Consider the following 23,696-nt stretch of genomic DNA (forward strand, 5'->3'; position numbering starts at 1 on the left):
AAAAAAAAAAAAAAAAAAAAAAAAAAAAAAAACAGAAAAGGGACGGACATGGGCCTCCACATATCACAGTTACTTGGTAGAGAAGGGGATGTGTGATTTGCATTGTTTCATAGGTTTGATGAAACCTAAATTCCATGCCCAGCAAGGGAACCATGCCTTTCCCCATCAATTGCCATGGCATTTAGATCAGATGTTCCTGGAGGACTTGGGATTGGGGCCTCTTGTGTTGCGGCAGGGTGGATGTAGTGAACCGGCGGCTGGTGGTGGAGAAGTGCAGTTCGACACCATCGGACAGCAGCTCAGAAGACGGTGTGCGGCGTATCGTCCATCTCTACACGACCTCCGATGACTTCTGCCTAGGCTTCAACATCCGCGGGGGCAAGGAGTTTGGTCTTGGCATCTACGTGTCTAAGTGAGTGTTGGGCAGAATGGAACCCCTGGGTATGGGACTGTGGTGAGGGCTGGAAGTGGAGTTTGGGCATGGGTCAACACATGAGGCTCAGCCAACTAGTGTCCAAATGGGGACCCCTTTAGGATAGGGCCTGGGGAGAGGGTGTTGTCAATCAGAAGAGGCCCAAGGGATGTAGGTGGGAGCCCCCATACCCAAGGGGGAGGGAGGCAGGTCAGGGTCTTATCAAGCCACACCCATCTCTCTCCAGAGTGGACCATGGTGGGCTGGCCGAGGAGAATGGCATCAAAGTGGGGGACCAGGTCCTGGCGGCCAACGGTGTCAGGTTCGATGACATCAGCCACAGCCAGGCCGTGGAGGTGCTGAAGGGCCAAACGCACATAATGTTGACCATCAAGGTGGGCCAGACGATGTGGGAGCAGGGGGAGGTCAGACGATGGCTGGAACTTCTCAGAACACCCTAGTTCTTAACAGGACCCCTTCCCTGCCACAGTGTCAACTCCAAAGAGGCAGCAGTCAGTTGTGACGCAGCTGGTCAGTCACCTGGCCTGGCTGTGGTCTGGCTCCCCATATTTCTCTCCTTCGGCATCGGGGAGGCCTCAAGATGATGGACTAATGAATGGGATAGGGGCTATCACTGTGTGCAAGACCTGGGTTGTGGGGATCCCTGGGCACAGGGCTATAGCAGAGACTGGTGTTCTAGGAGGTGGTTGGTTTCATTATTCATGTGACTGTCACACCTAATTAAGGTCTTCCTCTATCTGTGCGCACAGGAGTGGTGACTCACTCTTCCCCACGGTCCCCCTCTCTTTCCCTCGCTTGTCACCCAGCTTCATTCAGTGTGTCATTGACTAGCCCCCGACCTCTATTCTGCCAGCTTTCCTTTTCTATGTACCTGGAACATTCTTCCTAACTCCGGCTCTTCCCCAGTTCATTTGTTAACACTGTGCCTCCATGTGCATGTGTTGGTTTTGTTTTTGGAGAATTTCACTATGTAGCCCAGGCTAGGTTTTCCTATGTAGCCACAGCTGGCCTCAAAGAAATCTGTTCTTTCTCGCGTTCCCAAGCACTAGAATTCCAAGTATGAGCCACCCTGCCTGGCTGTTCCACAGTGTTTTTGAGCATCTATGAGGTCAGGTGCTGGGCGGCACAGAGAGCAGGGTAGACCAACAAGGCTTCTCTGCTCCTGGGGGGACAGTGACCATCAGATTTTGACAATGCTGTCAGGAAGTGGGATAATTGAGGAAGGGCCTTGTAATCAAGGCAAGGGGACAGTCACCAAGGCAGTGACAGTCAAAGAACAGAGCCACGGAGGGGAACCACGCTGCCAAGCTCACTCCTGTGCCCACCCATTCCTCCTGACTCCTCAATGCCTGCCATGTCTTCCCCAGGAGACCGGCCGGTACCCTGCCTACAAAGAGATGGTTTCTGAGTACTGCTGGCTGGATAGATGTAAGTCCCAAGAGATGAAAGGGAGGGGCCCAAGGGTGGGGCTGAGCTCCTTGGGGTGTGGGGGAAGGGACCAAGATGCCCTTGGGACCTTCTTGAAGCCAGAGGATCTCCAAACTCAGTGCTAGGATCTTCCAGGCCTCAGGTGCCCTTGGGTGAGGAAGGAAATCACTTTCCCAGGGCTCTGTGATGTAAATGGTAATCTACGCAGCTGGCATCTCTGACCCACCCCAAAGCCAAGGGTAGCGTGTGAGCATGGCAGAAACCCCAGGAAGGAAGCAGACACCTGAGCGACCTCGCTTCCTCTCCCTTGCAGTGAGCAACGGGGTACTGCAGCAGCTGTCCCAAGCCTCGGAGAGTGGTTCCAGCGTCTCCTCCTATGCCTCCAGTGCCCCCTGCAGCTCAGGCTCACTGCCCTCTGACCGCATGGATGTCTGTCTGGGGCCCGAGGAGCCCAGTGGCTGTGGTCCAGGCTGGGGACGGGCAGACATCGCCATGCAGACTGAGCCCGATATGGGCAGCCATGTGGAAACTTGGTGCAGCGTCCGGCCAACCGTCATCCTCAGGGACACGGCCATCCGTTCTGAAGGTCCCTCTTCTACCCGACGCCTTGATTCTGCACTTTCGGAGTCGCCCAAGACTGCTCTGCTGCTGGCCCTCAGCCGACCCAGGCCTCCCATCACACGGTCTCAGAGCCACTTGACGCTGTGGGGTATGTTGGTAGGGCGCTGCTTTCCCCATAGTCCCTAGTCCCAGCAAAGCCCGCCTCAACACCAAGGAGCAATCCCAAAGCTGCCTTTGCCCAAAATCCCAGGGCCTAGGTCAGGTCCCAGGTCCATACCCAGAATTTTCTCTGGTCCTGCTCTAGGCTTCATTTTATAAACAGATCTGGGCCCCAAACCCACCCTCAGTTCCAGCTCCCAAATTGAAAAGCTCTGGGCCCCAAACCAATCATAACTTCAATTTCTCCAGCCTTGGATGCCCAGACCTGTTTAGTTACAGACACTTGCCAGATTCCCTACATCCCTGGAGCTGTGTGGTAGGGGAGAGGTGGTGGAAGGCAGGAAGAAGACCCCACTCTGGAATGGCAGCAGACCCCCCCCCGTCTGCCTCCTCTTCCTCTCTCTGCCCTTTTCTATCCCCCTGCGCCCTCCTTCTCTTCTGCCCACCCTCCAGCCCCCCCGGGGGCTCCCTCATATCTACAGAGGAGAAGAAACAGCGGAAGAAGGAGAAGTCAGGGTCCCCTGGGGAGAAGGGGGCCTTGCAGCGCTCCAAGACACTGATGAACCTCTTCTTCAAGGGAGGGCGGCAGGGGCGGCCAGCAGGGGACGGGCACAGAGAGGCCTGGACACTGGACAGCAGAAGCCCCGCTAAAGTCCGCCCTCGCCTGGACCTGGAGAAAGGTAGGTGCTGGACTCCATCTGGCAATTCCAGGTTGAAATCCCACCCTACTCTGCCACTCACCCTCCCAAGTAAAATGGAAGGATCAAAACTCATTTCTTTGGACATATAGAAAATCAGAGAATGAATGAATGTAAGCCAGCCCTTTGTCTAGCTCCTAGAAGGTGCTCTGAAAATGGAGTGGCCACTGTCATCCCGTCATCTTCCATCTTTTCAGAAAGGTGACTTGACAAACTCGAGGCACAGCAGGAAGTGACTGAGCTCAGTACAGAGCCATGTGCTTTTCGTGGTGTTGGCAACGGAAGGCACCTTTGCTAGGGCCCCTGGCTTCGCACCCTCCTTCCAGAGCTCCACAGGCCCAACCCAGTTCGAGAACGATCCCCGAGGAAAGCCACATCTCAATCAGGGCTCAGATGGAAGGGACTCAGGCTGAGACACTGTCCCCACCCCATTAGTCGTGATGATTGAACCTTTGGGCCCCAGGCATGCTAGGCAAGCAAACTGCCATTGGGTTCCTGCCCTAGTTACAGGTAGGGTTTGTTTAAGGACCCTCACAAGAAGCCAGTCAACCCTGTTGAGGCTCACAGACCAGACCCAGTATGGATGAAATAAAGCTCACAATTGCTTGGGACAGAAACTCAAGTCCTGTCAGCTTTAAAGAGTGCCTCTAGGCTCTGCCACCGACTTTAGCCCATCTGAAGGAACAACACCAGCAATCTCCCTCAAGCTTGTGCCTCCACCTGAGGAGGCTTTGCCAACTTGAGGGTGAGATGGCCACTGTCCCTTAGCAACCCTGGGGACCGGGAGTTTTGTTGTTTGGGCTTATGGGTTTTTTTGGTGTTTTTGTTGTTGTTGTTTGTTTTTTTAATTTTTCAAGAGAAGGTTTCTCTGTACCTTTGGGACCTGTCCTGGAACTCGCTCTGTAGACCAGGCTGGCCTCAAACTCACAGAGACCCAGCTGTCTCTGGCTCCCAAATCCTGGGATTAAAGACATGTGCCACCATACCTGGCCTACAAGAAGATTTTTCAACAGTTCCAGTTAAAGGGGTCAGTCAGGGTTTTTGCTGCCTCCTGATGTCATCTGTCATGCTGAGAAAACCACTGTGATGTAATCAGAAAAAGAGGACAGGAGCTCTCGGACTGGCAGACATGTGATTTTGCTGCTCAGCCTGGGCCATGTGCCTAACCAGACTGCATGGGCTGAGATCAGAGGGGTTTACCCAGGAGATGAGCAGGGTGCTGCTTCCAGAAGCAGGAGTGAACACTGGGTAGTTAGAAGCAAGCAGAGGATGAGAAGGTGGACGCTGCTCCTCCACCTTAGAATCGAGTGTCCAGAGGCCTCAGGTGACAGTCCAGTAGAGGAGACACTTCTCCAAGTCAAGGCTGAGCCAGTCCTTTCCTCACGGCTGCCTTCTCACAGTTCCCAGGTTGTTGTTTCCTCGTGGTTCTCTGCCCACCTTTCGGGCCCATCCTCTCTCTGTTAACAAGGCTCCTCCTTCTCCCTCTGTCTTCTCTGGAAGGTAGGTACCACCAAGTTCTGTCCTTGGGGTCTTCATTCATTTCCAAACAACTAACCACACATAGTGTTCACACGGCCTCCTCCTCTGCTCCACAACCTTCGCTAAGCCCCACCCCCATGGCCTATGAATGAAGTCCCTAACTGGTCATGACCTGCAAGGCCCACAAAAGTACTTGTCCCCACCCTGACGACTTCTAATGGAAACTCTTGTTCCAGTTGAACTGAACCTTCTTCTTCTTTACAGGAGGGAGCGTGGGACCTGTGCAGAAGTTTGTCACCTGGAGACTGAGACGTGGTAAATCCAATATCCCAAGATCCCCATGGTAAAGCAGCAGGTGGGGATGCAAGCTAGGACCAGCTTATTGGCTTTGACCTAAGCTCATTTAGAGCCAAGCCTGTGGAGTCAGACAGAGGACTTGGTTGGCTTACTAGAAAAGATAGGGGGCAGAGATGGGACCCTTCAAAAGGATTTGGGGGTGAAGGAGCCTGTCTGTACTTCAGGGGCGGGACAGATGGGCATGAGAGTGAAGGAGGCGCTGGAGTTTGCTCTTTACTGATGGCGGTTTGATAGAAAAGGCCATGTTGGGGAGCAGGGCACAGGGGAATTCTGTCCAGGGTGCCTCACCCCTGCCAAGAGAAACTCTGCCTTACCCTAACAGCTCTGTCACCTTGATCACACCCTCGTACTCCTACCCTATAGATCGGGAGAGGGGCCGGGCCCTGCTCTCTGCCAGGTCTGGAAGCCCCTCTGGCCAGCTGCCCAATGTGGATGAGCAGGTGCAGGCCTGGGAAAGTCGACGGCCCCTCATTCAGGACCTGGCCCGGCGACTGCTGACAGACGATGAAGTACTAGCGGTCACTCGCCACTGCTCCCGGGTAACTCTCTGCCCAAAACTCAGGCCCTCATTCCAGGCCACTGTCCACTGACCAGCACCTGGCCTTGTTGCTGGGAACTCCCAGGCAGGAAGGAAAGACAGACATTAATTAGAATCAAAATTCCCGTAGTCACCAGACATGCAGAGCACTGGGAAGGACAGCCATAGGCAACCCAGGAGATCTGGGAAGGCCTCTCAGAGGAGGTGACATCTCTGAGGAGATGAGGAGGACAGGTGATGTCAGGGGAAGATAGTAGGAGGGGAGAAAACTGCAGGCAACTGGCCGTGTCCTCTCTCACCCTCAGTCTTGTCCCCCATCTCCCCTTCTATGCCTGGGACAGACAGCAGGTTGGCCTTCTGCCACAACCCTCCCCCAACACATATACTCTTGTTTCTTTTCTCTCCAACCATTTCGGGGCTGAATGTGTATTGTGATGTATACATTGTCATGGCTATGGGGTAGCTAGTGTGTGTTGGCCTGCCTGTAGGCATTTGTTTGTGCCTAACACGTATGTATGTATGTGCCCACGTAGTTTCGCTCGAAGCCTAAGGTGGGGTTGCTCACACATTACTAAGGCCTGGTTTACAACAGAAATGCTGATGGAGGTTCCTGTCAAGAGCTCTGGGCTAAAATCCACTCTCAATTCTGAACAATAAGTGGGCTTCGTGAGAGCTTGCAATGCTGAACTCTGACCACTAGGAGGGGCCCTGCGTCTGTATCTTTGGCCAGCACGTTTCCTTATTCCTCCATTCCTCCAGCCCTCTTCAAACCAGGACTTCATTTCACCATGACTCTACTTACCCTGTAGGCTCTACATATGATCCACACCCACAGTAATGCCTTCTGAAATGGAGCCCAGGGCTGAGAGATAGGCAACATTCCCCGGTGACTACCGTGTGCAGCCCCGAACCTGTCTGAGCCATCCTTCCACGTTCACCAGGCCCGGAATTACAAGCTACCTTTCCTACTCCTTTACAGTTTCCCTTATGAGGCAGAATTGAGTACAAACTACTTTCTCCCACCTTCTAGGACTTCTACAGTGTGTCACCCCAACCCCTACCCCCAGTGTTCCTGGGTCACCACACAGCTGATATAAATTATAAGCTGCATAGTTTAGGGGTGCTCCTGACATAGAGCTCAGCCCGGGCAGCCCTATAGGAAAGTCTTCGTGGGCCCTCGACACCACAGTCAACCTCTGCTTACTCGGTGTTCTGCATCCTTAGCACACTCTCCTCTGCAACTTCCACGACGTTGCTCGGGGCATCTAGTCTGGAAGAGTCACTGCTTCCTAGAGGCTCGTTCTGACCCTTCACCCTTCTCTGAAGCTCTCATTGCCCCACGGCAGTGGTTTACAGCTACTGCTGAATGAGGCTTATCTGTCCCTGTTGCCACTTGAGTCCTGGAGGCTCTTTTTGCTTCCTTTGCCACCCGGGGTCTAACAGTAGACGCTGAATTCATGCTTGTGGCCTTGAGGGACAGGCACACACGGCAGCGTATTGTTGAGTCGCTGTAACCGTGTGTGTAGACACACACACACTTTTTTATTTATCCCTAAATATTCATTGATGATTCACTCAGATGACCACAGCGCCTGCTATTTCTGTGTCTATGCCCATACGAGGTAACTTATCCATGGGTCTCTCTGGAGCTGTCTCCCTTTCACCACCAGGGGGCAGTGTGCTGCCCAAGTGACTTGGCTCCCAGTATTCAGTTTTCTAGAATCCATGGGGTGTGGCATCCGGGCTGGTGGCATCCAGGCGGTGCCAGGCAGAAGGTTATTGACTAGAGAGGCTGTCTGTGGAGCCACCCGTTCCCCAAGATTACCATTCCAGCTCCGAACAAAGGGTGGACAGCCAAAAGCACAACCTAGTGTTGGGTTCCCGTTCCTTCTGCCCGGGTGAGGGGGTAGAGGGAAAATCTATTCACTACACATTATTTCCCCGCACCAGAACAAGCAAGAGCTGGATGTCTTGGGTTCCAGCCTTTCCTCCTATTTCCTTATCTGCACGGCTCTGAGCAAATTCTCCGAAGTCTCAGTTCCTCCCTCTGTAAAACAGCAATCATCTCAGAGTGGGCACTAAATAAGAGACTGTATGTAAAAGGTTTAGAAAGTTGCCTGTCTAGACACCATGATTGCTGTTGGTATTTGTTGCAGATCTGCTGCTGATCGTCACAGGGATCCACAGTCATTGACTTAACATCTTACAAACCTTGGACAGGGTGACCCTATCTTAGAGTGAGGATGGCTAGATGGGCCCCAGCGTCCCCGTGCACCCTGTTTTCCTGCATTCAGCTCAGTAGTTGCTGCTGCTATCTAAGCCGTGGTGTTTCTTTCTATACACAGTATGTCCATGAAGGTGGCGTGGAGGACCTGGTGCGCCCCCTGCTGGCCATCCTGGACAGGCCAGAGAAGCTGCTGCTGCTGAGGGACATCAGGTTGGGTGGGGCTTGAGGAAAGGGAAGGGGCAAGAAGCCCCAGTGACCCCAGGGATGAAGCTCCTCCATGCCCACACCTCCAGAACCGAGCCCTGCTTACCCCACATCCCTGCCTTCCTCAGGAGTGTGGTGGCCCCCACGGACCTCGGCCGCTTTGATAGCATGGTGATGCCCGTGGAGTTGGAGGCTTTTGAGGCTCTCAAGAGCAGGGCAGGTCAGCAGCTGGGGCAGGACTTCCGACTTCTGAGCTCCAGTCGGGGCTGGGGGGAGGGGCGCTTGATGCTGCTGAGCCCATTGGCATGGCCATCCCAGAGCCTGGCAGGAGTGCCCGGCCTCTAACCTGTTGTCCCCTCTGACCAGTTCGGCCTTCTGCTTTGAGACCAACCAGGCAAGACACGCCACCCAAGCGTCACCTCATCACCCCTGTGCCTGGTCAGTCAGAGTCCCATAACCTGGGGAAATGGGACAACCCTGGGGACATTGGAACAGGGAGAGCAGGCCTTCCATCCTTGCCTCTGAGCAGTAGGAGGGAAAGGGCCTTTCTCCAGGCCATCCTGGCCGTGTGGAGAGCATTTGAAGATCACACACTTTTAAATCGGGTTTCTTGGCTATGCTAAAGTGTATTATGATACAACGTGCTAGGACACTATTAGCAGTAGGTCACGTCTGCCCCCAGAGAGTAGTGTCGCTTATCATGGACACTTTACAATGGACCTGAGCAAATCCAGGCCTTGTTTACACACACCCGGGAACCCTACAGATTGCAGAAAGGAGGACCAGGGAGGGTCTGGGAAGGTATCTTGGAACTGATAGTTAAGAAGAGCAAGTTAACCTTGACCCTGTTCCCCAGACAGCCGCGGAGGCTTCTACTTGCTGCCAGTGAATGACTGCTCAGAGGACGACCATGGCGAGATCCGGGAGAGGCTGGGGGGCCTTAAGGTCTCTCTCAGTGCCTCTGCCCCTCGCCACCACCATAAAGGAATCCCCCCTCTACAAGATGTACCAGTCGATGCCTTCTCTCCTCATCGCAGTGCATGTACACCCCCTCCCCAGCCGCCTCCTGTGGCTCCCCGGCCTCCCAGGCCTAACTGGTTACTGACAGAACCCCCAAGTAAAGAGGAGGTCCAGCAGAACCAGAGCCAGACCCCAGCCCAAAGCCGCAGTCGCAGCCGCAGCCGGGGTCGAGGCAAGTCCCCTGGGCGCAGGAGCTCCCCATCCCCAGCGCCCATCACCACTGCCACCACAGCCAACGGGCGATACCACAGGCCTCGGAAGGCAAGGCCCTCGCTTCCACGACCTCTGGACGGGCAGGAGGCCAAAGTGGAAGCCAGGCAAGGGCCCTTGGAGAATGGAGTTAATGGGATGGCCGAGGAGACGACCAGGAAAGCCTCCACTGGAGAGCTGAGGACAGTCACGCTATCTAAGATGAAGCAGTCTTTGGGTGAGTCAGGGTAGCACCGGGTAAGCAGGGTGGGTAGGAAGGAAGCTGGGGGACCAGGAAAGAAATCTGAGCACTAAGGTATGTAGCTGGGGAATCTAGGTTTGGAGGCTGAGACTTGAGACAGAGCCCAGAGGTGGGAAGAAGGCAAGGCTGATTTGGAGGATGGGATTCCCTGCTCTTCCTGGGAGCTCAAAGTTTGGGGTGAGGCTGCCACTCTGTGCTCTGCACCCTCCCCAGGCATCAGCATCTCTGGGGGTATCGAGTCCAAGGTGCAGCCCACGGTGAAGATAGAGAAGATCTTCCCAGGAGGTGCTGCGTTCCTCTGCGGGGCCCTGCAGGTGGGTGCAGCGCCAAGCCTCGCTAGGCCCAGACTGAAGGGTACAGGGTTGTTCTTGTCTTCCAGCCAGGCATGTTCAGACCAGGTCGTAGGAGTTGGCTTGGGGGCAGAGGGGTCAGGCCAGGCCTAGAGAAGAATCCTCCCCTCACTCTAGCCTGGGCCGGAGAATGGCCCATCCTGTTCCACCTCAAGTCCCAAGGGACAAAGGGCCATTGTCTGTGCCCCACCCTGCCCCCAACGGCTCCAGGCACAAAAGTTCTATTGTCCATCCCCAGCACCCAGATGGGAGAGGAGTGTCCTAGCTGGCAGAGGTGAAAGGCCACTGCCTTCAGGTTGGGTGGTGGGTAGGAGGGGATGGTGGGAGGCTGACTCTTCTATCTCCACGCTAGGCTGGCTTCGAGCTGGTGGCAGTGGACGGAGAGAGTCTGGAGCAGGTGACCCACCAACGAGCTGTGGACACCATCCGCAGAGCGTACAGAAACAAGGCTCGGGAGCCTATGGAGCTTGTCGTCAGGGTCCCTGGGCCTGGCCTGCTGCCCTTATCCTCTGCTTCATTAGCCTTCAAGGACCAGAGCCTTCCCGCTGACAATTCCTCTGCCCATGGACCCCTTGACAATACCCCAGCCCAGCTGCCACCCCCTGAGGCTGGGCAAACTACAGCAGACTCTCAGCCCAGCCCTTCAGGCTCCTCACAGCACCTCCAAACTCTCCCCTCTTAAGGGTTCCCATGACCCTTCCCACTACTGACCCTGAGAATTACTGCTGCCTCCAGGTTTCCTGAAATACCCAGGCCCCTTTGTCCTATCTGCCCGCCTGCTGGGAGTACACCGTGGCTCTGACCCACTGCGGCTATCAGAAAGGCTCTGGCCTTTGGAGGCGGATGTCCAAGGACAAGGTTCTAGTGGGCAACTGTGTGTCATTTGCATTCCCTGGTCCTGGACCGCTTCACAGTGAGGGGACAGAGAACCTCAAGTCTGAAGTTGTGAGGCTGATGATGCCTCTGGTTTTCCATACTCCGAGTGTCCTCAAGGAGGTCACTGCATCCATTCCCCAGTTTCAAGCAGCATTCAGTGCAAAGAACAGGATGGAAAGCTTTTCTAACTCCTCAAACCTGGTTAAGACTCAGGTTCTGGTCCACGAGGACCTCTGACTCCACTGGGTTAGCCCTATCACCCTTCCTCCCTGCAAGAACTTCATGAGGTCGATGAGGAGCCAGCAAGCAGAGGGGACAGATGTTCCCGGACAGATGTCAAACAAGTTCCCTGTGGTTCTTTATCCAGCATACTTTTTTAAAAAAAACAATTTTTTTAAATGTTTTCTTTGGGTTTGTACAAGAAATTTACATGTGAAAAATATACAAGTGAAAACGAGGCCATAAACCTGGTAACAGGAGGGGCTGCTTGGTCACAAACACAAATAAACAAGACATTGCTGGGTTCTTCCTTTGGTCTGACTTCAGCCCCCTCAGCCCAGAAGGGGCTTGCAGAGCTGGACACGGGGATCAAACCCCAGTCCTAGCCCCGCCCCTCCTCGTGGGCATGTTGGGGGCAGGCACATCTGGAGCAGCTGGTGCCATCTGGCTCTCTCTGGCTTCAGGCAGGTAGAATGTGGAGATGGGGTAGCCCCGCAAACATCTGTGGGCAAACAAGGCTGGCAGTGGCGCTGACAGCCGGGGAGTGAAATGGTGGCATGGGTAGGAGCCTCTGGGTGACAGCGAAACGGAACTCAAGTCACAAGGCCACCCGAACGCTTGGCAGAGGCCCTTTGGCTCTGGGACCTGGAGTGCTCAGTGGATCCGGGGACCCAGGTGGTCCTGTGGCTCGCCCCTTGCAAAGCTCTAAATTTCAGTGGCAGTGATCTCCTCCAGACAGATGCAGGGGGCTGGCTCAGCCAGGCCCAAGTCAGCAAGCTCACGGGCCTCCAGCTCCAGGCTGAGCTGCTGCAGTTCCTGCTCCAGCTGCCGGTTGCGCCGGTACATCTGGATGTAGTTGTGCTGCAGCTGCTTCTGGTAGCGGATCACCTGCTCCTTCTCCGCCTGCCAGGCCAGCCGCTCCCCCTCAAAGCTGTCGCGCTGCTCCTCTCCTCGCCGCTGTTCCCGCTGGAGCTCTTGGCGCAGCCGTTCCACCTGAGCCCGCAGGCTCCCCCCTGCCCCAGCTGCTGCCCTCTGCACCTTAACCTCATCACTCTCTGCCAGGAGGAAAGGGTCAGTGGTGGCCGGGGCCACGGGGGGTACAGGGGGTTCCCGGAGTCCCGCTGCCTCAGCATCCAAGTGCCCAGCCTTCTCCCGGAGCCGCTCAGCCTCCTGGCGGTACCGCTGTAGCTCCTGGGAGCAGGCCTCTAGCTCGAGTTCCCGAGCTCGGGCTGCCTCCTGCAGGCCCCTGGCCCGACCCTCACTGACCCGCAAGGCAGCCCGGGCCTCTCGAAGGGCCACGCGCAGCGCCACCAGCTCGCTGCCCTTCTGTACCAGCTCCGCCTGAGATTCTTTCAGTTGCTGCTTCAGCAGGGAGATCTCACCGGATTTCTGGCACACCTGTGGGTAGAGAGTAGCGAGGAAGGACGGTGAGGCCTCTCTGGATATTGAGCACTGGGTACCACGCTGGGCATTCAAGGAGAGGAGATGCTATCTCCCTGTTTTCCACAGAGGCCCAGCAGGATGCGAGCCTAGTGACACACTCATAGTTACACTCTAGTAAGAGGCGAAAGGAGAGAAGAAACCCAGATCCTCTCTCTTCGATGCTGGTATCCTGACACCTAGGCACTGCCTAGGCCGGGAGAGGCCGGGTACTGCAGGAGTGGAGTGGGGAAGAAAGGCACCTTGGGTAAGAACAGGCATTAAAAACCAGCTGCCTGGGTTTGTATCTCGTCCCAGTTCCTGCTCCAGCCCTTTCTGACTCGGGTTTCCTCATTCATGGAGGTATTGACAGTACCAGCCTAATAGAGAAGGCAATGCCACTAGCGCTGTGGGCACCAGACCAGACCCGTGAGATCCAACATGGAGGCACAGGAAAATCCCAACCCAGAAGGATGAGGAAGTGCAGACCCTCTAGGGTAGCTCCCCTGGGTCACAGAGTGTGGCCCGTCCAACCTGCCCAGCACCGAATCTTGCGTACCTCCCATTTGGTCTCCTCCAGCCGCGGCCCGAGTTCCCGCTGCTCCCGCTCAAAGGTAGCGCAGCGGCGCTCCAGCTGCTCTCGCTCCTGCAGCAGCTGTGCGAAGTCATCCTGCAACTGGCGCTTCTCTTGCTGCAGCTGGAACACCTGCAGCTGCAGCAGCTGTTGGGCCCGCTGGACACGCTGTGTGGCCTGCTGCGCCTGGGCTGCACAGTCCTCCCGCTCCCGTGGCCAGTGCCTCTGCCGCGCCCCAAATGCCTAGAGAAAAGAAGGCGGGCGAGAAACCATCAGGTGCTTCGGATCCTGAGCTCTAGCCTCTCGTGCTTGGGTGACTCCCTGCCTGGGCTGAAGGAGGGAAGAGCACACAAATCCAGCGTATTATGACATCAGTAAAAGCAAGCACTAATACAACCCTTCCTAATAATCCCCCTAGGGAGTCAGAACTATCCCCATTTAGACGCGGAAACTGGGGTTTGGTGAGGTTAAGAAACTTGCTCAAGCTTCAACAGACGCTCCGAGCCAGTGCTGGATCCAATTCACAAACCCTGTCTCCTTACTCCTTCGGAGGTTAAGCTAAAAACCTTGGGGTGTCACAGAAGGTCTCCATCCTCTCCCTCCCCGACAGCAATGCTTCAAGAGTGGTCCCTCGGCCTCTGGATGCTCCACCACACCACCCAGGACTGCCTTGGGCCGCACCTGACACACGGTAGCCTCACTCTCCTCCATACCGTCCCGCAGCTGCTGCAGCTCTGCCTCTCGGTCTCGAAGCTTCCCTTCCAGGACACAGTGTAGCAAGGCCTCATCCGAAGGGGGCGGAGGGGGCGGAGGGGGCGGAGAGCGGTCTCCACCGGAACTGCTGCCAGGGGAGGCCCGGGCACCACTGCCCAAGACACCCCCAGCTACACGGCCCCCCAAGGAACCCGTACTTTTGCTGGAGGAGGATCGTCCACTGTCCGAGTGGGAGGGCCCAGTAGGGACCCCTCGGGCTGGACCAGGCAGTGACCCTCGGCTGGGGCCGTGGGAGGGCAGGTGCCCACCTGGGGAGTTGGTGGTCGGCTCAGCACCTCCGGTGCTGTAGGTGGGCAAGCTGGATAAAGAATTGCGACCAGAGTCTGACGGTGTCCCGGATGGGCAGCCACTAGCCCAGCCACTCAGTGCCAAGGGCTTGTCAGCAGCAGAGGAGGAAGAGGAAGAGGAGGAGGAGGCTGGCCCCCCAAACAGCTGTGTCAGGCTGCCCTGACTCCCAGACAGCCCAGCAGCTCGAGGACCCAGGAAGCCAGGTAGGGATGGTGCCCCGCGAGGTTTGGGTAGCACTGGCTTGAAGGCTGTTGGCCGGATCAGGATTTTCTCCATGTTCTGAAACGAGGGACCACGTGACACGTGAGGCTAATCTGCACGATCACTTTGTTTTTCTTTTTTTTAAAGATTTATTTATGTATAGTGTCCTGCCTGCATGCCAGAAGAGGGCACCAGATCTCATTATAGATGGCTGTGAGCCACCATGTGGTTGCTGGGAACTGAACTTGGGACCTCTGGAAGAGTAGGCAATGGCTCTTAACCGCTGAGCCATCTCTCCAGTCCTTTTCTTTTTTTTAATTTTTTTTTTTTATTTTTGTTAGTGGTTTGAGGCAGGGTTTTTACTCTACTGGCCTGGAACTCACTATGTATCCACAGGGCTAGCCCTGAATACAAGCAAGGCTTCTGCCTGTTAAAGAGTGGGATTACCGGTGTGAGATACCAAGCCCAGCTTGCTTGCTTGGTCTTTCAAAACGCTAATCCACGTGTGTGTGCGCACACACGGGTGCCCGTGTGTGGAGGCCAGATGTGAAAGTCAGGAGCCTGCCTTGGTTGCTTTCCCGAATTTTTGATAAGTCTCTGACTGACCCTGGCGCTCGCCAATTCAGCTAGACTGACTGGCCAGCAAGTCCCAGGGTCTGCGAGTCTCTGCCTCACAGTCCAGAGCCGTGATGTCCAGCTCTTTACGTGGGTGCTGGGGCTTTGAACTTAGGTCCTTATGCTCGGTACAGCAGGCACATCACCCACTGGGCCATCTCCTCATCTCTTTAACCCCCCCCCCCAAACCTTGATCTTTCAAAACCCTGTCAGATTTTCCACCCTTCCCACACAGGGCCCTCAACCCCTATAAAGTAAAAACAATTGTTCCCACTAACAACAGGCCTCCTAAATGTCCACTTATGTTAAGTAATTCAAAGTGGTCTTTTTTAATCATTATAAGAGCCTTGCAAGCAAAATATTGAGGAAACAGAGATAAAGTTAAAGGCTCTGCCCAAAGACACTCGACACACTCCCATCTGTGTAGTAACAGCTGAAGCCACTAGGCTGGCTGTGGCGCACGCCTTTAATCCAGGGACGGGAGGCAGAAGCAGGCAGATCTCTGGAGGCCAGCCTGGTCTACATAGTAAGTTCCAGCATAGCCAGGGCTATGTAGAGAAATAATCAACACAACTAATATCGTTCGCTTGAAGGTGCTAGGTACTACGCTAAGTACTAATTCTAACAGGAACCTACAAAAATTAGCCTATAACAGTAACTATACACAGAAATGGGACTCGGCCAGGGTGATAGTTCCTGAGCCAGGAGAGCTGAGACAGCCCACATTCTTTGCTCTATATATGCAAATCCTAGCTTCCCTAAGGGGCTCCTGACTCCACCCAGATCCTCCCAAGAGGACTGGCCCTTACCTTCTCCAGCTTTCCAGAGACTGGGATGAGCTTTGGTGGGGGCCCACGGAGGTGGGCATTGTTTGCCCGCTGCTCTCGGGGATCTTCAACATCACTGCTTGGGCTGGGAGGCGACTCTGTCCGGAAGTCCTCATTGATATAGGTAAAGCTGGTGCCTTGGACAGCCTTCCTGGGTGGCGCAGCTGGGCAGAGTGGTTCCTGAGCCTCGTAGCCACCCCGTAGCAGCCCATCCTGCTGGCGGAAGAAGGTGGGCCCAGGGACACCATGGTGGCGTGGAGGAGCAGATCCCCCGGGACAGGGCCGGCCTGAGATAAGACTGCTCACGCTACCCATTGCTGGAGCTTGTGGGGCAGTGGCTGTCTCACGTGCGGGCTCCAGTGGCACTGGCAGAGTGTGCACAATGGCCATGGTGGCAGAGGCTCAGGCCTGGCCAGGGGCCTCCAGGGCAACCTGCGAGCAGGGCATTGGTGTCAGAGTCCCTGCACCTGAGTACTCTCCCCCTACAGGCCTTCTCCTGACCCCCTCCTCCAGACAGAGCACTCCCAACACAGCAACACTTCCTAACTCTAGTCTGGACAAGGCTAAGGAATAATTCAACCGGAGTCGATGAAGGAATGGGAGACCTAGGAGGGTATGCAGGTTCTCTGCCAGGAAAGACCCAGTCTTAAGCCCAAATCTGCCTCCCCTCTGAAGGTCAAGCCACGGATTGGACAGAGATCCTAACTACTAGCTCCTAGTACAGGCCCCTACTCTCCTGGGACAGCTGGCCTCATTCCTGGGCTGTTTGGGCAGAGGACACGTCAGGGATGCAATCACCAGCCAGGTGGTGATTAAGGAACAAAGAGCCAAAGCCAGGCAGTGTCCAGCCTCCCACTGCTGGGCCTCAGTTTCTCCCAGACACAGAGGCGGCAAGGGTGGAGCTGGCCAAACAGGAAATCTTACAGGCCTTAGGAACCCACAGGTGCCCTCTGGGGTCTCCTACCTCCCAGAGGTTGATGCTGGTTACACTTGTTTCCATGACAACTCCTAGCTTCTGCCATCCACTCAGTTAGGACTAAGGGAGCCTATATAGGGCCTGTCCAAGTGTCCACCTTTACACCAAGTGTAAACCTTCCCGCTTTAGTTGATCTTCAGAGCACCCCTACGGGATTTGAGCAGAAGCCCATTACCACCCCTGGGAGGATCTCAGTAAGATGGTTCCACTTCCCCCAGGCTTGCCCCTTCCTGGAAGGGACAGCAGGCCTCCACCCGGAACTCCCTCCCAGTCCCAAGGCTGCTGATGACCAAGACTTAAGCATCTGCTGAAGTCATCATGTGGAGCAGGGGCCAAGAGGGGACAGAGAATTCCATAAGAGTGCGTGCACTTACTTGTGGGTGTGAGCACATGTACAGGAACATAAAAATGAACAGCATGCGTGGAAATATGCAGAGGCTGAATGTGTGTTTAGATGGCTGTCAGTACATACATGTGTGTGTGATGTGGGGGACACGACTAAAACAGTTGTGTTATGTAGCACAAGCAGGCCTCAAACTCATGAATCCTCCTGCCTCAGCTTTCAGAATCCTGGGATTCTAAACTTTGTAAAACCACAGCCAGATATATGTATGACTTCTTATGTCTTACAATACTGAGTTTTATTACTTAGAAAGTACACAAAAGGTATTAATGTATGTGCAACAAATGAATCTGTGGGGTCTGAATGTGACGATATGACCAAAAAAAAAAAAGTTTGGATAGACAGACCAGTTTGTTCACATATATGTGAGTTTTTGTGTGAATATCACCAAAAGTGGAGTCTATGTCCCAAGTCAGATGAAGTCACCCAGCCTCAATAGCCATTTTCTTCTCTCAGTATGGGATTCCTAGGGAAATCCTCAAGCCTTTGGGTTGCATTGTCTCCCAAAGATTGAGAGACAAATGTCCCTATAGAACAACTTCATTTCTGCCAGGACGGTAACACGAATCACTATGTGTATATCTTACACAAGCGCGTGAACGGAAAGGACGGTGTGTGAAAAGCACATTTGGCATAATCTGTATGAGTGAGCATTCCTGGAGGGAGGTTGGGACCTGGGTGACATTCAAGACCACCTGGGTGGATAGAAGCAGTTCCCCCCTTTTTAAGACCTTCCCCTCTCCCCCAAACTTAAAGGTGAGAGGAAAGGTGAGCCCACAGTTCTGACCCCATTGCCCCATCTGGCTCTTCAGTACTGCTCCCCATTAAGTGTCCCCAAGTTTTAAGACACCGGGAATCACAGAAGTCCAGCCTGAGGAAGGAGTTGCTGGGAGCTAGGGTGGTAAGTGAACTGGATCCAGGAGCAATCACACATCTCTCTGTAGGGCTAGGAGCTGAGATTGCCCCCACGAGGTTCAGTTCGGGGATAGAGTGGGTCTACACTGTGGAGCGAAGAGTGGGAATGCGCTGGCACCTCTGTTTATAGTTCCCCACTCCGGGGTACACAGAGAGTGAGACCCAGAAGCAAGGGCAAGGGCCGCAGTAGTCACTCGGAGAGACAGAGACCAGAAGTCAAGAGACAAAGAGGCCAAGAGGCTCAGGCATGGGGAGCTAGAGGCAGAAGCATGAGTTAGGGTCGTCGAAGCCACGCAGGCAAGGGCCCCTAAAGCCAGAGGGATGTAAAGCTGGGCTCTGAGGGTCAGGAGTTTGGAAAGCCAGGCCTAGCCAGCCTGGCTCCCGCTCTTGAGGCCCAAGAGAGAAGGAGGGGCAAGCGGCTCCATTTTGAGAAATGCGTTTGTGGTTGTGGGAAAAATGAACCCCTGGTTCTCCCAGCACTCCCTGACCTATGACTCTGGTACACAGACCCCTGCACCCCCCATCCCCGCAGCGGGCTGGGGGTCCTGAAGCCTGGGGCGGCGCCAAGGCCTGAGACGAGTCTGGCCCAGGTCCCAACTCTCTGACCTCAGGGTTGGGGGTTGGAGAGTTGGGGAAAGTCCCCCCAACACACACACACACACACACACACACACAAACTCCAGAGACCAGTCAAGCGGGATCCGGTCTGGGATCACGAGTTCCCCTTCCGAGCCTGAAAGCCGGGAGCCCCCCCCCTCCCGGCCCACCCACAACTGTCCGCTCCTTCCATGAACTGGGGCCGTCTGTGGAATGCCACCTCCCCACCAGACCGCATCGCTTAGAAGTTGGGGCACCCTGAGCCCTGGACCCCTCACCTCCGCCGCGCTGCTCCATGCTCAGCCCCGGGCCGCCCCAGCACTCCACAGGCGCGCCGCCCGCTCCAGCCCGCGCGCGGCCACTCGGAGCTGCCCGGCCCGGCCCCGCCTCCGCCTAGCCGGCGCCCCCGGCCCCGTCCAGCCCCCGCCCGGCCCGAGTGGGCGGTGCGCGCGGAGCGGGGGAGGGGTCCAAGGGGCGTCCCCGCCCCGGGGCGCGGAGACGCGCAAGCACCCCACGTCACGCGTGCTCGCCAGGGCGCACGCGGGGGCTGCACGGTGGCGCCCAGGATCCCTCCCAGAGTGGACCCACAACTGCGTTTGTGTTGGGTGACTCGGTCGGCTCGAGATTCGTCGAGCGGGTCATCGTCTGTCCCTGCCGGGGCCCGAGGGCCGGCGGCAGCTGGTCATTGTTCCAGCACAAAGAACCAAGGCGCGGCACCCGCCCCTCCCCCTCCCCTTCTCTAGACGTAGCTTCCCTCCCCAGTCTCCAGCTTCCCGGTCCAAGAGGAGGCCGAGGGTCAGCCGTCCCTCTCCGGTTGCCGGCTCCCGGGCACAAGTTGAGGGACTGGCTCGGTCGCTGTCTGTCCCACCCCAGAAGGCTTGGAGGTCACACACTAGGATTTGCAGAAGCGGCGCCACCTGGCGGCTCCTTCCAGCAACTTATCAGCCACCGCCCCCCCACAAAAGCCCCCCACCAATCCCACTCCCTTCCCAGCGCAGCGCCCTCAGGCCGCGAGCCTAGGCTTGTCCCTGGCGTGGCTCCAGGCTCTCCAGCCTAACTTGGGGTCATCTGCTATGAGAAAGGTCGCGCTGCTCAAAGGGGAGGGGCCTGGCCCCCAATAATCGCAAGAATGAATGGTTCAAACCTACACTGGCTCCACAGCAGACATCCCAAAGTCTTTCTCAGGGTCACAAATATTTTTACCCTTTCGAAAACAACAGTCTTAACACCCACACGACCTTTCCCACATTCTGTCTCAGGCAGCCACAATCACTGGCTCATCCATCACGTGGTTCCATATTCCTTCATTCCATAATCCTTCGGGCCAACTCGCAGAAGACTTGGTGCTTCATGCCTGTCGTGCACCCTCCACAACCGTCTCTGCATCCAGCCACAGTCTTAAAATACACTTAGTCTCCCAACCAACCCTCTGCCATGCAGAGCCGGCGGTATTCAGCCACTCAGACAACTTCTTACATCATATTCACAAACTACCCACTTTCCCTGAGGGGGTCTCTGTGACCTGGTCAGGTCAGCTGACATTCACATCCTCTGGCAAGGCCACCCTCCCTTCCCCGCTGCCCCCCCCCCCGCCCCCCAGGGCCAAGGCCTGCCAGAGCTGGGCTCAGCCCCAGGAAGAAGCATTCCCCCCCCCTGCCAGGCCACAGCCTGGCCGGCTCTCAGCTCTATTTTTAGCTCCCATGGAAAGGGTTGTTTTTCTTTCTTTTTCCCTGGAAAGGGAAACACAGCCCAGCCACCCTCAGGCTCACTCCAGTCCCTCAGCTTCTTAAGGAGAGACTGAACCCCTCTCCCCCAGTAGAGACCCCCGCCTCTGGCCTTGCCCTGATCCCTGCCTCCTGGGGCACGGAGAGCCTCCTCCCCTTTCTGGCCGCCTGCCCAGAATCTCAGGCAGCAGCTGGGCTCAGCGTGTGGCGGGGTGAGGGGTGGGGGGGATGAAAGGTGGGGGCCGGCAAGGGAGAGAGGCCTATGGCAGCAGCCCCCTCCTTCATTTTCTGAGAAGGGGATCTGGTCCTTCTTCCTCCTAGTGAAGGCAAACTCCCATCAGGGTTTAAGGCTATCTTTACTCTTATGCATTCTCCGTGGCGAGGGGTGAGGGGCGAGAGGAAACTGTTCCTCTTGCATGGGTGGGCTTTTTGTGCCCAGTCCCGCAGGTCTTGGTGGTGGGAGGAAGAGGACCTATGGTCAGCTGCTCCCGGAGCTGGGTGTATGAGGCCATGAGACCGGGGCAGCTGTCCAGGGCCATCAAGGCCCTCTCTCGGATACCTTTCAAGGATGCGGGTTCCGAGAATGTGTTAGTGAGGAGGAAGGCAAGGAGTCCAAGTAAGCCCACCCCATCCAACAGTCTCCCGGCCTCCTGTACCACCCAAGCCCCCGGGGGCGTTAAGCTCCCATTCTGGGTGAGTGGATTTATCACCATTCTAGGTGAAGTACGGAATAAAGCCCTGTACACGGCGAAACACACAAGCCAGGAGTGGGGGAGAGGTGGATGAGAGGGGCATCCCTGCCTAGACAGGGTTGGGGGAGCACTGCCCACCGGTCTGCGAAGCAGTCACGTGCTCGGCGCCTGTTTACGCCTTGGTCTTCACCTGCAGGCAAGCGGCCGGGAAGCTGGAACCGCCTGATGCGACAAACCCCGCCCGCCCCCGCCGACAATTTCGGGGCGGCCCCTTTCCCTCAGCCTCGGGCAGAAAAACTCAGTGTCCACCTCTACGGGGGTCGCGCGGGCCGGTGGCACTGCCTCTGGGACTGCTACGGGATCTCGCTCTGCTTGTCCTTTCCTGAGCGCACGTGTGTTCGCGTCCTCGGCGAGTGCATGGATCTCTGCAAGAGTGTATGTTGGTGCGTCTGTGTGAGTTTCGCTGTCCCTTTGCTATTCAGGTGTTTGCCTGCGCTCCATAGAGTGCGGACCCCTTCCTCATCCCAGTCCCGTTTCTCAAAATGGGGAAAGTTCTCTCCAGAGCGAGGATGTGCGAGAGACCGGAGTTCCTGCACCCCGTCCACCCCACCACTCACCCAGCGTCACCTGCGCCGCTGCTCCCACTTTGGTCGGGCTCCGGCTCCAGCGTGCCTACTTCCTCGCTGCGAGAGAACTCTGGATCTCCAGTCCTCTCCGGGCTCCCGGCTCCGCGCTCCCGGCTCCCGCCAGGCCGGACCTGGAAGAGTGGGGCGGGGCGGCTGAAGCCGCGCCCCCCCACCCAGAGAGGGGAGTGGTCTGCCCCGCACCCCCAACAACCAACCTAGTACCAACCCAAAAGTAGTCCGACCCAGTACCCAGCCCAAAAGAGGCCTGACGGTGGTCTAAGCTCTGGCCTTTTGACTGCACAGCATACTGACTTTTGACCTAGGGGGAAGAACAGATATGACCGACGGCTAAGCTACCTGGCTACCTTAACTAAAGCCATAAAGCTTTTCTCTGTCACCCTCTCCTGCTCCGTAGGGAACTCAATCTGGTCCACTCTGCCCACAACCAGAAGAGGGAAAGTCCCTGTGAGGCAGACAAAGAACTCTCGAGTTTCATAAACCTTCCCCCCCCACACACACACAAACTCACACATACACACACGCCCGCGCACACTGGGGCTTTCTGAGACTGTCCTAGCAGAAATAGCCCTCTTCTCTGGAGTAGTTATCAAGCCAGGTGAGAAAACTGCTTGTGTTGGCCCCCTATAGGGCATAGCTAGGCTTCCCTGAGACTGCTAAGGTCCACCCACAGGCACAAACAGGAAGTTGGCCTGTGTTTCAGGGAGGTACCAATGGCTCCCTTCCTCCCTGGCACACCAGGTACACTGTAGAAAGGCTTAACTTTAAAGTTATCTGAGCTGTACCCACTGACTGTGTAGTTGGACTGCAGGAGACCAAGGTGAGTTTGGTCTCCTCTCAAACCCACCCCCAGTAACAGCTGCTGAAGACCTAAAGCTGCCCCTCCTGACAGCCGTGCCACAGTGGCGGTCTGAAAACAGCTACAGTTTTAATTTGACCCTTCTGAGCCAGACCTGTCCAGGTCTCTGGGACATTCTTAAGTCAACTAAACACAGAATCACATGTCTCGTCCCAGGTGGTTTGCCTCAAGCCGCTTTCTTTAAGTGTGTGGATAGAAAGTGGCTCCTCGGGACTTTACACGCAGGACATAGGGACTGACCTCTTCCTGCCTTCTAGGCTCCAACAGCTCCTGAACGTACCTGGAGTCAGCTCTCGCTGTGGGGAGTTTGAGGCAGGTATGGGGTGGAATGTGTTTGTGTACCGCGTGTGTTAGTTTCCCCTCCTCCTCCTCATCATTCTGGTTTGAGCTGTGTGGGGGTGTCTGCTTGGAGGGTGGAGCAAGTCAAACAGGCAAGTGTGTATCTGTTTCTCCTTGCTGATTGTGCAGCCCGCACAAGCTCCCAAGTGAAGGGTTTTGAGAACAAATCAGGCATTCTAGGAAGAACAGACTATGGAGTCCATGCCCTTAGAGGTACAAATGGTCTCGTTCTGTACATCTGGAAGGCATGGCTGACTTAAATATTTCAGACCCTGGATGAGGCCCAGAGCAGCCAACTGCTGGGAATGATTACTGCAGGATTAGAGAGGCCTGGCTCCAGCCAGTCTGGGAGAGACCCCCAAGAAGGCAGACCCTGGAAGAGCAACCCCCACCCCTAGGTTCTTCCCCACCAACAACAGCTTTGCAAAAATTTGTTTCAGCTTTTTATGGCTAGAGTTCTCAGGAAACCCTGGACTCTTCCCTCTAGTTCTAAAAGCTTCCTCTTGGGTTGACTTGAAAAGGGAGTAAAATTATCTCCCCTATACCTGAAGCAGAGGCTTTCCAGCACCCCCAATCTGAACATCTTGAAATTGGTACTTCAGGGTATGAGAGGAAATAAGATAAAAAGGTCATTTAGCAATATGCCTGGCAGTCTGTGGGTCACCTCTTCCAGTCTTCTGTAGTGCTCCTTACACTGGGGCATCCACATCCCAACAGACTCCAGAACAGCAAACGTGAAGACAGGGGAGAGAGAAACAGGCTCTGCATTTTTCAACAAATCCCCAGTCTAGCACACAGGGAGAAATGGGAGGATTCCAGAGGGAAACACCGAGGGTAGAGGGTTAGAGA

At 55.7% G+C, this 23,696-nt stretch overlaps 2 protein-coding genes across 7 annotated transcripts in view; one reads left to right on the top strand and one right to left on the bottom strand.

Moving 5' to 3' along the window:
- The window catches only part of Pdzd7 (PDZ domain containing 7), an 18,830-nt gene extending 7,524 nt beyond the window's left edge, over positions 1-11,306 (top strand). The window contains 14 exon segments of the mRNA XM_050146852.1: positions 236-412; positions 660-807; positions 1,801-1,861; positions 2,175-2,570; positions 3,064-3,261; positions 5,023-5,073; positions 5,479-5,654; positions 7,999-8,090; positions 8,213-8,304; positions 8,451-8,522; positions 8,941-9,531; positions 9,769-9,869; positions 10,258-10,521; positions 10,523-11,306. Of these exon segments, the coding sequence (XP_050002809.1) occupies positions 236-412; positions 660-807; positions 1,801-1,861; positions 2,175-2,570; positions 3,064-3,261; positions 5,023-5,073; positions 5,479-5,654; positions 7,999-8,090; positions 8,213-8,304; positions 8,451-8,522; positions 8,941-9,531; positions 9,769-9,869; positions 10,258-10,521; positions 10,523-10,615 (2,512 nt within the window). The 3' untranslated portion in view covers positions 10,616-11,306.
- Positions 11,123-22,229, bottom strand: Lzts2 (leucine zipper tumor suppressor 2). Of its 6 annotated transcripts, none has more exons than XM_050146739.1 (6): positions 21,633-22,229; positions 21,315-21,430; positions 15,681-16,130; positions 13,675-14,334; positions 12,979-13,236; positions 11,123-12,398 (listed from the first exon to the last, which is right to left on the bottom strand). In XM_050146739.1, exons 3-6 carry the CDS (start codon positions 16,086-16,088, stop codon positions 11,706-11,708), a joined length of 2,019 nt encoding a protein of 672 aa, XP_050002696.1. In that variant the 5' UTR covers positions 16,089-16,130; positions 21,315-21,430; positions 21,633-22,229; the 3' UTR covers positions 11,123-11,705. The 6 variants fall into 6 exon arrangements, with proteins under 6 accessions (XP_050002696.1, XP_050002688.1, XP_050002680.1 ...); XM_050146731.1 differs by having other exon boundaries at positions 21,623-22,229; XM_050146723.1 differs by lacking the exon at positions 21,315-21,430.
- Between the last annotated feature and the right edge of the window lie 1,467 nt (positions 22,230-23,696).

The sequence above is a fragment of the Alexandromys fortis genome, unplaced genomic scaffold (genome assembly GCF_014885135.2).
Source record: "Alexandromys fortis isolate MF-2015 unplaced genomic scaffold, M_Fortis_MF-2015_v1.1 scaffold_16, whole genome shotgun sequence".
Lineage (NCBI taxonomy): Eukaryota > Metazoa > Chordata > Mammalia > Rodentia > Cricetidae > Alexandromys > Alexandromys fortis.

Coding starts and splice junctions, on each gene's coding strand:
- Lzts2 (XM_050146723.1), bottom strand. CDS start 16,088: ATGGCCATTGTGCACACTCTGCCAGTGCCACTGGAGCCCGCACGTGAG. Junction 13,237..13,674: donor GTGAGGCTACCGTGTGTCAG/GTGCGGCCCAAG, acceptor TCTTTTCTCTAG/GCATTTGGGGCGCGGCAGAG. Junction 12,399..12,978: donor TGGAGGAGACCAAATGGGAG/GTACGCAAGATT, acceptor CTCTACCCACAG/GTGTGCCAGAAATCCGGTGA.